Below are 17,408 nucleotides of genomic sequence, written 5' to 3'. Positions count from 1 at the left end.
AGCCCTCCAGACCCCTTTTTGACTCCGGTCCAATTCTAGCAGGGGGGGCGCAAGTGTGCCAGGCTCGCCCAATATACCACCGTGGCCCATCCAAGGCCCATTTACAAGGAGAAAACATCTTTTGTTTTTTTTCTTTATGATCCACGTGGGCCTGCAGGTTCACTTTGAGCCTAATTGTTTAACTTCCTAGGCAAGCACCAATGCAGTGGCTACTTGAAGTGCCACAGGACAGGTCTCAAGTTCTTTGGGATGGTGGCTGTTAACAGACACTTGTGAAAAGCAGGGGTACCTGTAACAAGTCTATTTTACCAAAAGAGGCTTGCAAGCTCCCATTAGAGTAGTTAAGAGATAACATATGGACAGAGATGCTGGGATTTTACTATTTGGCTGATGTTATAGTTTCTGCGTAACTATGGATTAGCCCCACTGTACATATAGCCCATCATCCTCTGCATGAATGGCCGATTATTTTTTTAAAAAAGATTCCCATCTGAAAGGGATTAAGAGTAACAATAAAAATAAAAAAAACACACATGTTGCCACAAAGTGGCAATTCCTTTTGTCACCTCTTTATTGGTGTATTTAGATGTTGTACTGATATTAATGAGGTGAATCTTTCGCCCATATTGTGTTAACATTTGTAAAAATGAGAAAGGTGGGAATACTGCTTCAAAATATGCCGCATTAGGCCGCATAACTTTCCTTTTCGGGTTTCATAATTTAATACACCCTGCAGCGTAATATGGCCCCTTCTTGCTGGATAATTAAAGTGGCACTGCAGTAGGGCAGAAACCATTTTATTGGATTTTGAGGTCTCAAGAAAAGCAATTTAATCTTTGCATATAATCAATTTATATCTTAGTGTTTTTTATTTTCTGCCTGCTGTGACTCTGTCCTTAACTTGGGACACTATTTAAAAAAATACACTGCCAATGCCACATGTTTTTGACTTTTTTGAGTTTAAAAGATATTTTCAAGTTTCACTGACTAAACCCAGATACAGCACTGACAAGAGTAGAGCAAGTTCCTGTTATACAAAGAACAGTATTGACAGCTATTCTGTGACCGTACTGGCAACATGTACTGCCACTGTTAGGCCTACTCCCAATCTCCAGAGGTGCTAGCTGAGACTTAGAAGGAATGTAAGGCAAAGGCAGCACCGTTTGGGGCGCAGGAGACTGTGCATTTATTCTCTCCCAACAAATTCTCCCTTTATGTCACATAGATAGAAATAGATTAAAGGGCTGCTGTAACTCCTCGGTCCTACGCCAATAGGATAATCTAGTGTGATAATGCACTTCCTGCCAAGACGTTCCTACAATTTGTGGCTTTATAATTTCAAATATTGCTACTAAGCCTTTCTTTTTTGATTCAAGGTTGGGACAGGAGTTTGTATATCCTGCCATCAAAATACAAATTATGATCTTCAAGGTACCGCTGAGCTGCATAAAAAAATCCAGTTATTTGAGCTTCAAATAATTGTGTTTTGGTGCATTTTAGAAGACAGAACACATAACCCGCTTAGAACACTAATGTTATTAAATATTAACTTGTTGCTGTGATGTTGTCCTTTTGTCAGAAGTACTAAAAAAACCAGTTCCACAGCTTTCACAATGGTGGCTTTAAAGGGTAGTATACTTAATTAAAAATTCTAGAATCTTGACAAGAGAAAATGGTGTTGGAAATTGTGCAGATATGAGAAATTGAGGCTAATTAGAGGAGAGTGTGAGAATAGGAAAGATGAGGTTACACAAAAAAGGGAACGATAGGAAAACAGAAAGGCAAGGAAAAACTTGGATGGAATAAGAGGAAAATAATGAGCAAAAGGGAAGAGAAGAAATATGACAGAAGGCTGATTACAGAGAAGTAGGAGAGTGATAGGTCATGCAGTAGAGAATGTGAAGAAGTTGTTGTTAGAGGTGGATGAAGGAGGATATGGCAGGAGAACGGTGAACAATTTGGGTGATAGACCTGAACTATGAAATGGACGACCGCTGAGTACAGGGTGAGGAGTAGGGAAGGGGGAAGGAGTAGGATGAGGCTAATAAAGGATTAAGATGATGAGAAACCAAGATAATTAGATTGAAGAATGAGCAAATGTTAAATTGTTCTGATGCATGGAAGGAGTGTTGAGAGGAGAGTGGTAGAAGGGAAAGGAGAGTGATATGTTGGGAGGGAGATAGAGACAGAGATGGTGATGGAGCAGGAGTGACTATATGGAGAAAGGAAAAAGAGGAGGAAACCTGGCAATGTAAATTTAGATAAATTGTTCAATCTTGACAGACAAATATTGGTTGAAAAACTAGCCACCAAATTACAATTCCATTCCTGATCCTCACAACGTGTGCTCTTGGCAGGCACAGTGGGCAGCCAAGGGAAGGAACAGGCTAACATTTGGACTCTGATTGCTCTTCCAATGGTTATGAATCTTGTTTAAAGTAAATGGGCTGCAGTAGGCACTATCAACAAATTCGAAAAGTAGCAAAGCCCTTTCCATTCTTTTTAAAATGTGAATTTCTCCTAAGTCTTTGTAAATCTCACTCACTCACTCACTCACTCACTCACTCACTCTCTTACTTTACTCCAGGCCTTGGTGCTCCTACTGTTTGAAATATTGAGAGCTGCCAATGGAGAACAGATACAGGAAAGTTGGGTTGCAAGCACGGCTGGACTGGGAACAACACCAGCCCTGGCCATCTTCTCGACCAGCCCAGGCAGCAGAGGGTGGACTGTAGGATGCTAGTGATAAGCACCGCTCCCACTTTTGTTACAGGGGACCGATTCTGCAGTGCTGCTTCACAATTGGCACCCACTGGTCCAAAACTGGCCCCCACCCTTCAGGCCCACCCAGAAAACGCCTGGTGCCTCCTACAGCTAGTCCAGCCCTTGCTAAAGGTTCCATTTGCGCACAAACCACACAAGCATGACCGCTTGTACGGAAGCAGTTCAAGCTTCCTTTACATATGCACAATATGACCCCATAGGCAGCAGCAGTGAATGTAAAGCTCGCAGACGAGGGGAGGGGAAGACAGTCAAGGTTGAGATGGAGAGAGAAGAGGTTGTGTTTTAAAGAGGGGATGTTGAAGCGGAGATGGGTGAAGGAGATGGGGGTTGGAGATGGAGAAAGAGGAGGGTGATTAAGAGAGAGTGGGGAGGTGAGGGATGAAGTGAGAGAAAGGTGTGGGAGAGAAAGAAAGGCGAAGAGTGAGAGAAGAATGAATTGGAGACTGAAGAATGGTGGAAGTCGACAGAAGCATAATGAGAGGATAGTGAGGTAAAAAGATAGGAGATTGGGCAGAAAGGGAGTAGAGTGAGGGTAGAAAGAGGTTAGGGTGAGGTGGACAGAGAGAAAGAGGCAGCCACTGTAGGGAGACGGGGGTTGAGATGACGAAAGAAGGGTGAGTTCGAGAAATTGGAGGGTGAGGTGAAGAGACGGTGAGCAGGAGGATGCAAAGATTGAGAAGGGCAGGGTGAGGTGGAGGCAGAGAAGGGTGAGGCAGACAGAGAGAAAGGAGGATGAGACCAAGAAAAAGGAGAGTGATACAGAGGGAGCTAAAGAAATAAAGAACTTAGGTACAAAACAAACACAAAGAAACAGAGCTAAAATAAAGCACAGCCCCGCAGTAGGCAGAGCATGCAGATCATCCCCCTAAAAGACCATCCAGCCTGCCCTGACCCAGGACTCAGACACCCGGGAGATGCAACACAAATCCATTCTTCATCATGGCCCACCCGTGCTTCTTCATGGCCCACCCAGATCCCGAATGGTGGAACCAAGCATGTTATGACTTTCCACGGGCAAGAAGAACCCCCCTGCCCCAGGGCACAAGTCCCAACAAAAAGAAGTGGGGGATGCTGACGTCATGACAGGAAGTGACGTCACGAAAGGTGGCTTGCACTCAGTTGCAGTTTATAGTTATCGAGCTCCCGGTCAATCAATCAATCAATGCATTTATAGAGCACGCTACTCACCCGGGAGGGTCTTAAGGCGCTGGGGGGGGGGGGGGGGGGGAGTTACTGCTCGAACATCCAGGTCTTGAGCTGCTACCTGAAGGAGATATGGTCCTGGGTTCGCCGAAGTTATAATATTGGGGGGACGCTGTCCACCCGTGTGGTACCCCGACTCTCTCTCTTCCCCCCCTCCCCCCCCCCCCCCCTTAGCTTTTACCAGCTGCTCCAGACTGGTGGTACAGGATTGCCTATTTGGGCTGGTTAATAACGTGCAAACCCAGTAATACCAACTCCAATTCCGCATATTTCACTCATCTATCGGAAACAGCTCATAATCCTTGTTAACACATGAGGAGATACCAGTTGGATTTGTTAATTTTGGCCCCTATCTCTCCTCGTAGAATTAACAGGAAACTCCGAGTGAGAAAGTTAACTGGGCGGATAAATAATGATCGGATATGTGGGAGACATGAAAGTCGCTTGTGTGCTTGTTCTAAGTGCATTATAATTTTATGGTTGGCTTGAGCCAGTGAGAATGCTGCCTTCATCCATCCGGTGGATGGTCTACATTTCCATTCTCCTGATTGGCTGACAATGATGAGAATTCAGAATACCCCCCCACGAGTTGGATATTACAGGCTGAACCGGTCAATCGGTCGAAGGGACCGGCTCTTTCCACTCCAAAAGAAAGACGAAGATGACAGTTTTAGGGTCTGTCTGAGCAGTGAGACGAGGTGACAGGAAGGGTAAGGTACACCTTGTCAGCAATTCTGTCAAACAGCTCTGCCTAACACTGCACAGCCCCGGTTAACATAAACACCAGGTCACAGGAGAGGAGCTGCTGTGAAGAAGAGTGCAAGCAGGCCCAGAGTTCCAAACACACCCAGGCACAGCCCGCTCCAAATGACGGTCTCAAGCAAACAGCCCTTGAACAGCTGAATGAAGGGGGACATCATATTAAGAGCCACAGGGATGATGTTTCTTCCACTGCTACCCTTGCTGGTGCTGCAGAGATCCCAAACATGACCCACGCCAGGTGTGAGCAGCCTATTCTGCACCATCACCCAAGATGATGTGCCATTGTATGTTTTGTGACTTTATATTCTCATGCATTTACGAAATTTATAGTATGTTTTCATTTAAATTAATGCTGTGATGAAAGTTTCTGCATTCTATTTCGCAGGCTGGGCTTTTATTTTTAGGTCTCGCCTGTTGTCGATGCGCATGCGCATCGAGCAAAGCGAGACTATTGCGAGTTATCCACACTTTATCTGCACTGCAAGGAATCGTGGCGATTCCTTGCAGTGCCCGTGAGTTTTAAGGTCAATGCGCATGCGCATTAAGCTTATGCGCATGCGCATTGACCTTAAAAGTCACGGGCGCGTGCACGTCCGTCTTTGTTTACCCCTCCGCCCCCTCCCGCCGTGTCGCATTTCTCCTCCCCCTCCCCTCTCTTCCTTCCGTCGTGTCGCACCTCTCCCCTCTCCGCCCCCTCCCCTGCCCGCCCCCTCCCGCCGTGTCGCATTTCTCCTCCCCCTCCCCTCTCTTCCTTCCGTCCTGCCGTGTCGCACCTCGCCTGCACGTTGTCGGCAAGGAACTTTGCCAGCGCTTGTTTCTCCGTGCAATTAATTAATGTTCTTACTTATAACTGCTGAGTTTTTCCTCTTTCACAAGAAGGCATGGCGAGCATTGTACCGAATCCCGCCCTTGGGTGAATTTAAACCCACTGTGCCAGGAATTGTCTCATAACTAAATCAACGCCCTTATTGAGATAATTAACACGGTGTGCTTGATTTTCCTTTTCAGTTTAAGCATTTGGAGCCGCTCCGTAAACACACCAGAATATTTTTTCCCATTTTATTCCTATTTACGCTACCACAGTTACCGCATTTTGCCTGTTAATGCCCTTAACAACGAGGATGTAAGAAGTAACTTGTGCAACACACAAGAATAACACAGAGGTGCCTTAGTACACTGCTCCTGCACGTTTTCGGCAAGGAACTTTGCCAGCGCTTGTTTCTCCGTGCAATTAGTTAATGTTCTTACTTATAACTGCTGAGTTTTTCCTCTTTCACAAGAAGGCATGGCGAGCATTGTACCGAATCCCGCCCTTGGGTGAATTTAAACCCACTGTGCCAGGAATTGTCTCATAACTAAATCAACGCCCTTATTGAGATAATTAACACGGTGTGCTTGAATTTCCTTTTCAGTTTAAGCATTTGGAGCCGCTCCGTAAACACACCAGAATATTTTTTCCCATTTTATTCCTATTTACGCTACCACAGTTACCGCATTTTGCCTGTTAATGCCCTTAACAACGAGGATGTAAGAAGTAACTTGTGCAACACACAAGAATAACACAGAGGTGCCTTAGTACACTGCTGAGAGAAAAAGGTGTGTGTGGCTTTTTTGTTTCCATTCAAATCATCTGTGTTGGAACTGCTTTTGCAATACAAATGAACTCCGTTTCCTGTACGGTGCCAAAACCCATAAATTTGCTGGATCATTTAGCGCTCAAGTGGGTGACAAATTATACAGATGCGCATTATATTTGCGCTGTGTGCTCAAAGTGTTATTTCACCTAAATTTAACAATCGAGGAAAAAGCAATGTTTTTACACCTTTTATTCCCTCATTACAAGGTTTGGGTCACTGTTCTCACCAGAGAGTAACCGTGGTAACAGGAGTGCCAAACACAGGTCAGCTTAATGTGCTTCCAGTCCCAAATGCACGCTGATGTAAGATAGACTGTAGAACCATTTCCACCATTTTTTTTCTACTAACGCTTATATTCAAATGCACCATTGGCTGATGTTCTCCAGGAGTTGCCACATAAGAATTATAAGAATCAGTGACCAATGAAACGTAATTGTACCCTCAACCCCTCACCCACCCTCAACCCCTCACCCACCCTCAACCCCTCACCCTCACTCACCCTCAACCCCTCACTCACCCTCACTCACCCTCAACCCCTCACTCACCCTCACTCACCCTCACTCACCCTCACTCACCCTCACTCACCCTCACTCACCCTCACTCACCCTCACCCTCAACCCCTCACTCACCCTCACTCACCCTCACCCTCACTCACCCTCAACCCCTCACCCTCACCCACCCTCAACCCCTCACCCACCCTCAACCTCACTCACCCTCAACCCCTCACTCACCCTCACTCACCCTCAACCCCTCACTCACCCTCAACCCCTCACTCACCCTCACCCTCAACCCCTCACTCACCCTCACTCACACTCACTCACACTCACTCACCCTCAACCCCTCACCCTCACCCACCCTCAACCCCTCACCCACCCTCAACCCCTCACCCTCACTCACCCTCAACCCCTCACTCACCCTCACTCACCCTCAACCCCTCACTCACCCTCACTCACCCTCAACCCCTCACTCACCCTCACTCACCCTCAACCCCTCACTCACCCTCACTCACCCTCACCCTCACCCTCACTCACCCTCACCCTCAACCCCTCACTCACCCTCACTCACCCTCACCCTCACTCACCCTCAACCCCTCACCCTCACCCACCCTCAACCCCTCACCCACCCTCAACCCCTCACCCTCACTCACCCTCAACCCCTCACTCACCCTCAACCCCTCACTCACCCTCACTCACCCTCAACCCCTCACTCACCCTCACTCACCCTCAACTCCTCACCCACCCTCAACCCCTCACCCTCACTCACCCTCAACCCCTCACTCACCCTCACTCACCCTCAACCCCTCACTCACCCTCAACCCCTCACTCACCCTCACTCACCCTCACCCTCAACCCCTCACTCACCCTCACTCACCCTCACCCTCACTCACCCTCAACCCCTCACCCACCCTCAACCCCTCACCCACCCTCAACCCCTCACCCTCACTCACCCTCAACCCCTCACCCTCACTCACCCTCAACCCCTCACTCACCCTCACTCACCCCCAACCCCTCACCCACCCTCAACCCCTCACCCTCACTCACCCTCAACCCCTCACTCACCCTCAACCCCTCACTCACCCTCACTCACCCTCACTCACCCTCACTCACCCTCACCCTCAACCCCTCACTCACCCTCACTCACCCTCACCCTCACTCACCCTCAACCCCTCACCCTCACCCACCCTCAACCCCTCACCCACCCTCAACCCCTCACTCACCCTCAACCCCTCACTCACCCTCAACCCCTCACTCACCCTCAACTCCTCACCCACCCTCAACCCCTCACCCTCACTCACCCTCAACCCCTCACTCACCCTCACTCACCCTCAACCCCTCACTCACCCTCACTCACCCTCAACCCCTCACTCACCCTCACCCTCACTCACCCTCACCCTCAACCCCTCACTCCCCCTCACTCACCCTCACCCTCACTCACCCTCAACCCCTCACCCACCCTCAACCCCTCACCCACCCTCAACCCCTCACCCTCACTCACCCTCAACCCCTCACCCTCACTCACCCTCAACCCCTCACTCACCCTCACTCACCCTCAACCCCTCACTCACCCTCAACCCCTCACTCACCCTCACTCACCCTCACCCTCAACCCCTCACTCACCCTCAACCCCTCACACTCACCCACCCTCACTCACCCTCACTCACCCTCACTCACCCTCACCCTCACTCACCCTCACTCACCCTCACTCACCCTCACCCTCACTCACCCTCAACCCCTCACCCTCACTCACCCTCAACCCCTCACCCACCCTCAACCCCTCACCCTCAACCCCTCACTCACCCTCACTCACCCTCACCCTCAACACCTCGGCCTCACCCTCACTCACCCTCAACCACTCACCCTCACTCACCCTCAACCTCACTCACCCTCACCCTCACTCACCCTCACTCTCACTCATCCTCACTCACCCTCACCCACCCTCAACCCCTCACCCTCACTCACCCTCACTCACCCTCAACCCCTCACCTCACTCACCCTCAACCCCTCACCCACCCTCAACCCCTCACCCTCACTCACCCTCAACCTCATGCTAAAGATTTACAAAAAAACCCATAAACAATTCTAAAAGCACTAACTCTAATGCTGCGAGACCTATTGCATTTCTAATGCTTGTTTTTTCTTCAGTCTTTTTCTTTTTAAAGCACTTTATTTTTGTTTTAAATAGCGAATATAAAAGTTTTTTTTAACTTTCATTGCGTTCTGTTCATTTTCCATTCTGGTCCGAAATTTATACTGGTTAAACACAATAAAATCTCAAGAACGCTAATGAAAACATGAGACTGGATGAACTCACTTCTGACACGAAACAGATTGTGATCTCTCGAGATATGTTGTACAGGGAAAAAAACGTGCTGAGATAACAATTCTCACCTCCTTTCTCCAAGTGATGAATCTCCCAATATAGGGGGATCCCATCCAATTCCTACATATTTTAACCCCCTCCCACATGGCTTTTGAGAGGCACCACACGCACACGTGCAAGTTAACTCCAAATGCGCAACCAGTGCAGCTGGCACTGCTGCTCTGGGCACCATTGTGATCTGCATTACTGAGAGAACCCCGCCCAGCTGCTTCTGAGCTTTACCTATTCTTGTGAGAGTGAAGGAAGCTTGCTGTGCTGCTTCTGAGCTTCCTTTACCGCTACTTGTGAGAGTGAAGGAAGCTTGCAGTGCTGTTGAGCTGTAAGTCTTCTGTGTGTCAAGGAAGCTTGCTGTGCTGCTTCTGAGCTGTCCCTCTTCTGTATGTCAAGGAAGCTTGTACTTTGCTTGGAATGGAATGGAAGATACATTTGTATAGCTCAGCTTCTGCGCTTGCACCTCTTTGACATGTAAACACAGCATAAGGACAGCGGTCATTCTGCTTTGGAATTTCCCTGGTGCTTCAGAGGGAAGCTTGCCTACTGCTTCTGATATGTAACTCTAGTGCCTAGGAAGGAAGCTTGCCATGCTGCTCCTGAGCTGTGACTCTTCTCCTTGTGAAGGAATATTGCCTTTTTGTTACTAAGATTGCTACTCCTCCTTTGGAAGAAAGCTCTCCTTGCTTCTTCTCAGATGTACCACTTCTACTTGTGAAAGAAGCTTCCCCTACGTCTTCTGAGATGTATCTCTCCTGTGTGTGACAGAAGCTTGCACTGCTTCATCTGAGATTGACCTCTTTTGCACTTGGAAGCCGTGTGCCCTGTTGGTTCTGGGCTAGTCTGCTCTGCCTGGTCAGACTCTCTACATTCATCTTTTCCAGTAAGCTATGGAGTCCTGGCACAGGACATCCAGCCTTTTTGCCCTGCCTGCCTTTGCTTCTCCTCGGTCGGCGATCTCGGACCATGGTCTTTGCTTTATAAAACTCACATAGAAAATCAAATCTTTTTTTCAGTCAAATGGCCGAAATCAGTAAGTGAATTTTTGTGCCTTCTCAGTTTCAGAACGAGTGAACTTGAGGCCGGTGCTTCCTTAAGGCAAACCTCAGCGCCACACATAGTCAAATTACCTAAGAAATGTATTTATTTATTTATTTATTTATTTATTTTATTTAATTTAAAGTTTTATATAGCGCTAGCTAGACCCGGAGGTATCAGAGCGCTTTACATGATGTTTCACAAAATTACAAGATTACATCAGTTTCGATTTACATATGTTGCTAGACAAACGATTACAGGAGCATAGAGAACGAGATAAGTGAAGTGTAGAGGGGAAGGGGGTAAGGGTAAAGGGGTGGGGGGAGAAACGGCAGAAAGACGAATGAAGGCCTGCCCAAAGTCCGGCTGGGTAGGTGACGGTCGAGGGGGAAGTCCCAAAACCCATCTCCTCTATAGCTGTCAGGTAGCTCCACCGGGCTTTGGCCAAAAAACTAGGTCTCAATGGGAAACATTTAAAGAACATGGAGGGCAGAATAATTGAGCGTAGAGGGGAGGGTGAGAAAGGGAGGATGGGGGAAGAGACAACCAGGAGAGATGAAAAGAAGTCTGTCTAAAGGCCAACTGGGTAGGTGACGACCAAGGAGGGAGTCCATGGCCCATCTCCCCTATAGCTAAACTAGGTAGCTCCATCAGACAAAATAGCTCAGTCTCAAAACATTGAGAGAGGAGAGAAGGAGAGACATAAATAGAAGGAGAGACGAAAAGAAGTCTGTCTAAAGCCCGACTGGGTAGGTGACGACCAAGGAGGGAGTCCATGGCCCATCTCCCCTATAGCTAGACAAGGTAGCTCCTTGTTTTAATGCATCGGGAGCACCACAGAAGGCAATCTGTTCTCCCTTGCACGATAAAGTCAGATCATTATCCACAACATAACATGATGTACCATAAGATAATTGTAAGACCTGACCGCGTTAGGGTGGTTTTCCCCCAACTTTGTGCCTGCCTCCCTACATTATTCTGAGCTGGTTTTTGCTGGTTTTAGGACCGAGTGCATTTTACCACTGCTACCCAGTGCTAAAGTGCCTGTATTCCCCCCGCCAAACATGGTAGTGTGACCCTGCAGCTCTCATTGTGCCACCCAATTAATTAGCCCTCTAACCATTACTCAGGCCTGCCATTGCAGGGCCTGTATGTGCACTTTTACACAGCTACTTCGACCTGGCAATATAAACTGCTTGCCAGGCCTAAACCTACCCTTTTTATACACATAAGTCACCCCTAACGTAGGCCCTCTCTAACCCACAGGGCAGGGTGCAATGTATTTTGAAAGACTGGGCATGCATTTTTAAGTTTTACATGTCTTAGTGGTGAAAATAACATTGGGATTATCTTATTAAATCTTTTAATTGTAACTCCCAATTGTGAAGAGATGTACTTTTCAAGTTTGGAGTCAATGGACTCCTAATTTAAAATCACATTGTATGGCGCAGTTGGATTTTAAATTACAGTTTAGCAAATGTCACCTTTGAAAAAGTTGGCATTTACTTAGTTTAGCCACTTGGTGCTTTCTGCCTGTCTCGCTGTTCAGTCTGGGTTGGGTGACATCTGGACTTTGTGTATACCTTCTAATAACACCAGAAACAAAGAGCTGAGTTGTGTCTTGTTGGGCCTTCCTGAGAGATCGGATGGAGATGGTAGGGAGGAGCTGGGCACAGGCTCACACTTACACATGAATAGGCTGAATATGTGACGTTACAACGCATGCCAATACATCGCAAGCCGTTGCAACACAAATTTTGACTCCCGGTATCTGTTGGGGGGGGGGGGGGGCGGGGGGGGCGCTGGAAGTTGGAATAGATTAATTTTCTATTCCAACTCCAGTGTGTGCGACATTAGGGAAGGTTTCAAATTAAATCAAACACCTTCTACCCAGTGCTGCACACCTTTCACGTTGCAACAACATGTCATCTAAAGGCATGCCTTGTAACAGTTCCGTTGTAAAAGCTGTTTCCTGAATAGGCTATGTCCTGTTCACACATAAATGGCTGCATACCCCCCTGTAGTGAGTTTGGAGCCAGGGGCAGAAGGGAGGATTTCTGTGCACTTCAAAGCTTTCTTTGAAGACTCCCCCACTGTAAAGGCACAACTGGATAGAAGTACTGGAACTATGACACCATAACTTCAGTACACTGCTGGACCTGTGACCACTCTGCCAGGAAGAGGAGGAACTGCTGTGCTGCTCAAGGACTGCAACTCTGCTAGACTGCTGTTTACTGAATACATTCCTTGCTGTATTGCCCTCCTGCCTGCTGCTCTCTTTACCTTGGTGAGAAGGAGTGGACCTGCAGCACTTAAACCCAGAGTGACTCCAACGGCTTGCTGGCTTCCCTCCTGATTCTAAGTTTTGCCATCATTAAAGACTTACAAATATCCTGCTTCAACACTTGGACTCTACTGCTTGTGAGTCTGTCTGGCCAAGTGGTGCCACAGTGGAACTCACTCGTCCTCTGATGTGATAGCAGAATCGACACATCACTGCTGTTGCGGGAACAGGATCAGCACAATGCTTTTGGAACCGCTGTGACGTCTCCGAAATTGCAGCTTTGGAACCAAAACATCACCGCCACAGTGTGCAGAGGATGACGCATCACCTCTAAAGTGTGGAGAAACCTGGCTCATCACATTCGTAACAGCCGCACCTCCAAAACCCGCGCACTGCTCACTGAACCATTGTATCACTGCTGTTGTGTGGAAAAATCAGGCGCATCACTCCAACTGTGTGGGAATCACTGACTCATCACTCAGCTGCACCCCACAACTTTGTTGATGCAAACTATGGATCAAGGTACGTATATTCTGCAGACCTAAGTGGGTCTCTGTATCCAGACCATGCTCCATCACAGCCTGCCTGCACTTTTGACTTTGTCCCGGTCCGGCATGGACAGATATTCCAATAGGCACTTATTGCTTCTAAATGCTACTTTTACATTTAGTCTTTAGAAATTCATATCTCTAATTCTACTTATAGAATATTATAATTGTGGTCTTTTTTTATTTCTAAAAAATGATTCTCTATGTTTCTAACCTGCTATGGAGTCTTATTGTGCTGTTTTTACTGTGTTACTGTTTGAAGTGTTGCCCAAATACTTTACACATTGCCTCTTTAGTTAATCCTGACTTCTCTTTGCCAAGCAACCAGAGGGTGAGCACAGGATAATTTAGAGTGTTTTTCAACATGCCCTGACTAGGAATGTGGTTCCTGCTTGGACATGGTGCATACCTCTGCCATTCAGAAGCCCAATTGCTAACAATCACATATCCTATAACATCCTATATCCTATGATATAGCATATAATCTAATCCATAACCTAAGAATGGAGTAGTATGTGACCACCAGAGTGCCTGAGACAAAACCTACTCCCAAGTCTACTGCCAAAACATTAGGAGCCCTAATTTCCAAAAGGTTACAATAAATTGCCCGATTAATGAAATCGACACTGACTCCCTTCAAATCATGCTTTTAAGGAGTGCCCCCGCGCCTTTTTCCGGAGACGTGTGGAGGTGTTGTATTAACATTGCTGCTAATATATGTCGCAGACTACTCTATGAACCTCTGCTTGGATCTGCAGGGCTATCAGCCGGATTCTCTCTCAAATTCAGGATGGCTCTAGGGGCAGAGAGCACATCACCTCTGTACCAGTGGAATCCATGCTAAGTTTAAGTCTGTGACCCATGACTATGAATTCTACTGCAACACCACACTACTTCTATGTCGCACTATATAAAACTACAAAATAACCAACTACAAAACTAAATAGATTGTTTACCGAGACCACTTTTGTGATCCTGGTGACTGCGTTCTTCTGTAAAAGATTGACTTTTGTTTCTTTCCCATGATAAAGAAGTTCAGGTTAGGTGGCACAGCCTTCTCCTATTTGGATGACAAATTTTAGAATTTGCTTCTAAAGGGGTACATAAAATACTCAAGCTTTTGTTCATTACGAGATATTTTAAAGCATGTCTCTTCTTCCCTCTTTAGATTCCAATACAGATCTTTAGCAGCTGCAGTTTTGTTTAAGCCCCAAGGAGCCACATATGGTGATCTTGAACTCTTTAAGACACATTAATATAACCTAGTATAACATACAGTGGATAAACTAAATAAACATCCCTGATTCTAACTAAAAAAATAATAATCATATCAGCAGCATAGACAACATCCCACAAACTGTCCTTTGTTGAAATCGTCTTTATAGCAATGTTTTTATCCATTTTGTTTGTAGAACACAACCATTTTGTCCCATGTATTTAATCAATTTTATAGGTGTGTGTATATACATTCTGAGGTTTTTCACTAACTATATATTTTTTATATATTCACTGAAACACCCATGGCATGACATGTTAATTGATATTATTGACACAGAAAAAAATATCCTGATAGGGCTGTGATGTACTGTGTTAATTTGTAAACCCATTTTAAGGACTGAATTTGATACCGGCCAAGATCACACTCCTACTGTGTGAAGTAAAAATGATCTTGACTATATTATTCTGACTTGCCCATACATTTTAGAAACTTGCTCGTTGGCATCCAAATTAATGCTATTTTATGTACTGTATTTGGTGACCATATTGTGCGTATGAGGTGTGTATTTTTATCTAAAGGTTTTTAGATGTTTCTGTACTATTTCATGATATCCTGTTGTAAGTTATTGCACAACACTTTGTTTTCTTTTTTAATATGACCAAATAAAGTTATTTGAATTGAACTGAACAGAGTGTAAGGGGAGGGTGTGGTGAGTGAAAAGCAGTGACAAGGGGTTCGTTAAAAATGGCAGCAGGCGGGAGTGGTGGATTAACACAAATAACGCATGTGTGCTATTTTTAATAGTTGGCTTAAACACTGCCTCGTGGCAAAATGAATGAATTCTATGATAGCAAACAATAATAAGGTGTACACTGTAATCCCATGCAGTGCATGTGTGAAATGTGTCAAACGTTTCTTTAATCGTCAAAGTCTCCACTGATGAGATGAATGCATGAAAGGAAACCTGAACCCAACAGGAACTAGCATGCTACAACCAACAGAAAGCAAAGGAAAACAGAGTGGCAATCAGATGAACAAATGGAAAGTAAGGGCGGGCAGTAAGCCCCGTTTAAGAGTTTTTTTTATTACAAGAGATTTCACAAGCACAGCGCAAGTGTTGTGCAGGTGAAACATAAACAAAAAACATAGTTGCTGGTTTTCTTGCAGTAGCTATGGGTAAGACTTATAAAACGCAAAGGTGGCCTGTTCATAGTTTCTCCCACGGTTTAGCCCCTTGCCTGATGTACAACTGCTTGGCGTGCTGAACTCTATAGTAGCTTCATTGTCTTTTTCAGACACTGCTCTGGTGCTCTGGGAAATTCTAAATATCTTTGTACAGCTGTCTTCTTGTAGAACTCTGTATGGCCATTCCTCTGTGCACTTCATTCAGAAAAGCCTCACACTAGCTCCACGTCTTGTCGGCCACCTTAATGTAATTCCTCTGGATTTTATAACAAAGCAATTTGGATTTTGGGATGGGCTCTTTAACTGCTTTCATTTAGAGGCCTAGGACTACAGATCCCATTAAGCAAAGTGTGATTGGCCGAACGTGGTTCTCAGGGCAAGGAGTCAGCTGATGGATGTGACTAAATGCTCTGTACTCTTGCACTTGAGACGCAACCTGATGCTCGCTGTGTGTATAAATTAAATCTTAACTAAATTCCTCTTTATGTTGGCCAAGTTGCTCTCAAGATGTTTGAACAACCACTTTAAGTGACGTGTCATAATTATATGAGTAGTGATTAACTGTTTTTTTTAAAGGCCCAATAATGAACAGACTTTAAACATCAAAGATCTTTAGATACCAGGTATTACACATCTCGAGGGTCACGTATGAACCTTACAAGGATGAGAGCCTGAGTTGCCCTCTCCAGGAGTTAATCTCTGGTTTGCATGGTGCTTACAGTTTACTGCAACATATGCATTTACCCAGTGAGCTATTTTTTTGCAGCGCCTTTAGGTTCATCCTAGATTGCAAATAGGTGTTACCTTTATCTTCTGTACATATTCTCAAAATACTTCCTTTCTACACATGTCTGACTGTATACCAGAGGGGGTAACTATATTGTATTTCCTGAGCGCAGTCCTTCTGCTCTTTCCACTCTTTACAGTCTGATTCCACAGCAGCCTGAGCCAGATTAAGTGGCCTCTATTTTCTCTGACCTGGAAGTGGTAACAAGATCTATTTCTGCTTTTTTCCCCAGGGAATGACCTACCTCTGTATAGCTGCTTCGGACTCATCCAGTCAAAACCTGTAAGTACTTGCTGCCTGCTATCTTTCTCTGTTTCCCTATTGTCTTAAAATTGGTAGCAGTCAACCAGATATGTAGATATTTTTGCAGAAAAACGAAAATTTTGTTGAAAATGCTCCAGTGTTCCTGAGTTGAATTACTTCATGCTCCGCATCATACCGGTGGGAAAGATCCAGTGTAGGCAGAAACGTTGGCAAAGGTATTGAAATATTGCAGCCAGACGTTTTTTCGTTTTTATAAATGGAAAAAAGACAAACCAATCACATATTTACTTGAGTAAACTTTCCCAACGTTTTAAAAAAACATTGTCAAACATATTTTAGGACTCCTAAGTAAACGAGAGTTTTATTGCAAAAATTAGGAAAAGTTTGCTGTGTGCGATTGAAAAAGCTATAGAAGGTTTTGAAGTCCAGATGGATGGAATGGTGAATTTAAATATTATGTATAGTTCTTGGAACTCATTGTCGCTTCCCGATGAAATAACCTAACAAATTTCCATCAGCAAGCAAATGTTCTAATAGAAAATCGACAGGTCAGAATTTTGCATAGTTTTGTTTCTCCCAATTTTGTGGCAGTAAAAAAATGCAACATTCCCAGCATTTGTCCTCAACTTTAAGTTCGGGGGAACAAAGTTTCTTAGTTTGCACATTTCTAGCCAGGCCATTCTTTCATGCATTAGTGCACAATTCACAAGGTGAGAGTGAGGGGCTCATTACGAATCCTGTGCAAAACGGGCGGTAACAGCCACCTGTAGAATACAGATTCTGTTGGTTATGGTATTTACAGAGTTTGCTATTACCACACCATTCT

At 45.6% G+C, this 17,408-nt stretch overlaps 1 protein-coding gene across 1 annotated transcript in view; it reads left to right on the top strand.

The window, feature by feature from the left end:
* The window catches only part of LOC147677983 (dual specificity protein phosphatase 22-A-like), a 248,296-nt gene that overhangs the window by 113,717 nt on the left and 117,171 nt on the right, over window positions 1-17,408 (top strand). The window contains exon 4 of the mRNA XM_086945856.1: window positions 16,551-16,600. Within this exon, the coding sequence (XP_086801982.1) occupies window positions 16,551-16,600 (50 nt within the window). The remainder of the gene's footprint in view (window positions 1-16,550; window positions 16,601-17,408) is intronic.

Source organism: Lissotriton vulgaris, chromosome 12, assembly GCF_964263255.1.
Source record: "Lissotriton vulgaris chromosome 12, aLisVul1.2, whole genome shotgun sequence".
Classification (NCBI taxonomy): Eukaryota; Metazoa; Chordata; class Amphibia; order Caudata; family Salamandridae; genus Lissotriton; species Lissotriton vulgaris.
This window is presented reverse-complemented; position numbering and strand designations above follow the sequence as displayed.